The sequence below is a fragment of the Branchiostoma floridae genome, chromosome 13 (genome assembly GCF_000003815.2).
Source record: "Branchiostoma floridae strain S238N-H82 chromosome 13, Bfl_VNyyK, whole genome shotgun sequence".
NCBI classification, from domain to species: domain Eukaryota; kingdom Metazoa; phylum Chordata; class Leptocardii; order Amphioxiformes; family Branchiostomatidae; genus Branchiostoma; species Branchiostoma floridae.
In genome coordinates, this window is record NC_049991.1 from 886,048 (window position 1) to 889,072 (window position 3,025).

At 41.8% G+C, this 3,025-nt stretch overlaps 1 protein-coding gene across 1 annotated transcript in view; it reads right to left on the minus strand.

The window, feature by feature from the left end:
- LOC118429297 (vicilin-like seed storage protein At2g18540) overlaps positions 1-716 on the minus strand; it is a 4,364-nt gene extending 3,648 nt beyond the window's left edge. Inside the window, exon 1 of the mRNA XM_035839778.1 lies at positions 512-716. Within this exon, the coding sequence (XP_035695671.1) occupies positions 512-716 (205 nt within the window). The remainder of the gene's footprint in view (positions 1-511) is intronic.
- Between the last annotated feature and the right edge of the window lie 2,309 nt (positions 717-3,025).

The window sequence follows — 3,025 nt, forward strand, 5'->3', positions numbered from 1 at the left end:
CGCTACAGAATCAATTCATTAAGTGTCATTACGTCAAACATCCTAGTAAAGAATGTAGAATCTTGTATAAGATAGCTGTATAGAATAGACACGTGTTCCTTTTTTACTGTCTGTACCCTTGCACTAGCCTACGGGCAATGATTTGCAAATGAATAAATTCATTATTAGTACACAGCTATTTTCTTCACTGACTCTATATCAATCACATGAACAAGAGGTTTCCGTTACCGTTATGCATTTTGTATATCTATGCACGTTGAATTATGTTTTTTCTCAATGTTATTGTTTTATGTTTATATTTATGTTTTTGAGGAGAGAGTCTTTTTAGAATCATTGGACATTTTGTCCGATCATTAAAAAATATGTGTGAATAATATGGACTTTAGACCATCAAAAAATTAATGTTAAACAACAACTACATTTCAATGTAGGGTATGCTGTTTACTGCCTAAGAGCTGCCGGACGTCAAGCCCAGATATAGACACCCCAATGTAAACATTTGCTGACATACGTTCTGTAGGTATTTCTGATGTCCCCTGGTCTTCGAATTCACTTTCTGACTCGCCCTCGTCCAGCTCCTGGCTGAGCTGAATCAGGTACTTCTTCAGCTCGTCGATGGCCTTGACCTGGTGCTGGACGGTCTTGACCAGAGCGAAGACCGTCTCCTTCATGCTGTCGTAATCAGCAAGGTCGATCGCGAGGTTGACGTTGGTCATGGTTGTGTTTGTGTCTCCGATGACTGGGTGGGAGGGTGATATGCTGTCTTGCCCTGGGCTATGTTGCTGTTATAACGAAATGGTCCACAATGTTAGGATTACCATCAGATGAATTTTCACCGTACGTCAGAAAAAGAATAAATGATACCAACAACGAAAAGAAAGTAGTTAAACATGAAAGTGGTCTCATCACTCCTGTGTCTCCCGGTTGAATGACTGTTTATTAGCGCCCAACAACTGCGCATGTACAGATCATAGCAGCCATACAAGGCTGAATCGGCGTATGATACATAATACATTTGTTAAAAACGTCATTAAGATTCGTTCAACAATGATACAATAAAAGGTAGTGTGCTATTTTTGAATTTGAACACACAAACACGCACGCACATACACACAAACATGCACGCACATACACACAAACACACAAGCACATACACAAACACGTACGCACATACACACAAACACGCACGCACATACACACAAACACACACGCACATACACACAAACACACACGCACAAACACACACGCACAAACACGCACGCACATACACACAAACGCGCACGCACATACACACACACGCACATACACAAAAACACACACGCACATACACACAAACACGCACGCACATACACACAAAATGCACGCACAAACACACGCACATACACAAATACACACGCACAAACACGTACGCACATACACACAAACACGCACGCACATACACACAAACACGCACGCACATACACACAAATATGTACGCACATACAAATACATACATAAAAACACGCACGCACATACACACAAACACGCACGCACATACACACAAACATGCACGCACATACACACAAACACGTACGCACATACACACACACAAACACGCACGCACATACACACAAACACGTACGCACATACACACAAACACGCACGAACATACACACAAATACACATACACATAAGTAGTATAGTAGGGTTAGAAAGTTGCGCATTTCGGGTGGCACCGTCGGGTGGCACAGGTAGGGGGCACCAGGAGCGTCTCCTTAGCATATTGATATGACGTATATTTAGGTATGATATCTATCTATATATATAGCATTTATCTTAAGTAGGTATGTATTCATATTATATATATATATATATACATAGAGAGAGAGTTCAGTTCAGTTCAGTTAGCCCTTATGTGGAATGGGTAATATGTAGTCATATATCTGTATATAGCCCTTATTTTGGATAGGTATGTAGTCATATATCTATTTATTAGTTATCATGAATAGTCATCTATCAAGCCATCTGTTCGTCAAAGAGGTGTGTATAAAATGTGTGCATATGTCCTCCTCCGGCCTCCTCCTCCGTCCCTCCTCCAACTCCCATGGTGAATGATAGCATAGTGCCCCAGACAGACATCATTAGGTAGTGTGTTACATCAGTAGAGTGTATATGTCTATGTTTATTTCTTAATACGGGTATGTATTTACCAGATATTGATAAATCTATATTCAAGTTAGATGTACACTTTTCTGGATACAAAATCATCGAATAAATATCGACAACGATAATGTTCGTTCCATCATTTATTGACTTAACACACGGCAACAATTTCTGTACAGCGTCTTTTTGTCTAAACAAAGGCATCGGTGTGGCGCATTGCCGCTGATCTTTAAACAAATATACACAAAGCGATCGTCATCTATCGCATTACCACGGGGAGCACACGGCAAGTACTTGTCAGATATTGAGTGGTAGGGTTGTGACACCGTCACTCAGCACTTGTCGTTTGGGATAGAAGTACGAAAAGGCATCCCTTGCTTGAGAGTACGTACACATCTGATTATTTCTAACGCGGAAGCCCCTGTTTATACCCTGGCCGCTTTTCTGTGTTTCCAAGACGTTGAGATATGTTTTGATATTAATGTCGTTGCCTTTTTTGCTGACCCCCTTGCAGCTGAATTTGTCTTCATCATTTTCGTCTCCCCCGAAACAGTAATAGGTTTTGCTACACAGACCCACAATACCGTCCCCTGACCACTCTTCTTTGAACAGTCCGGGAGTGCGCTTGTCGAAGACAGCATTCTCGGGGGTGTCATTGCGGGGAAACCAGAGATGTCTCTCTTCTTTGTACTTGTCAAGCATATTTGGTTTGATGACGTCCTCAAACCTCTCTGCCGAGATGGCGATGTAGGCCGAGTCCGTGTCCATCTCGCAGTATTGGAAGTCCGATTGGTCCACGAATTTGGTCATGAAATCATAGTAAAACTCCAGCATGCGGAGCTTCGCATACTGATAGACAAAGAACCCAATCTGAAGAGGCAAG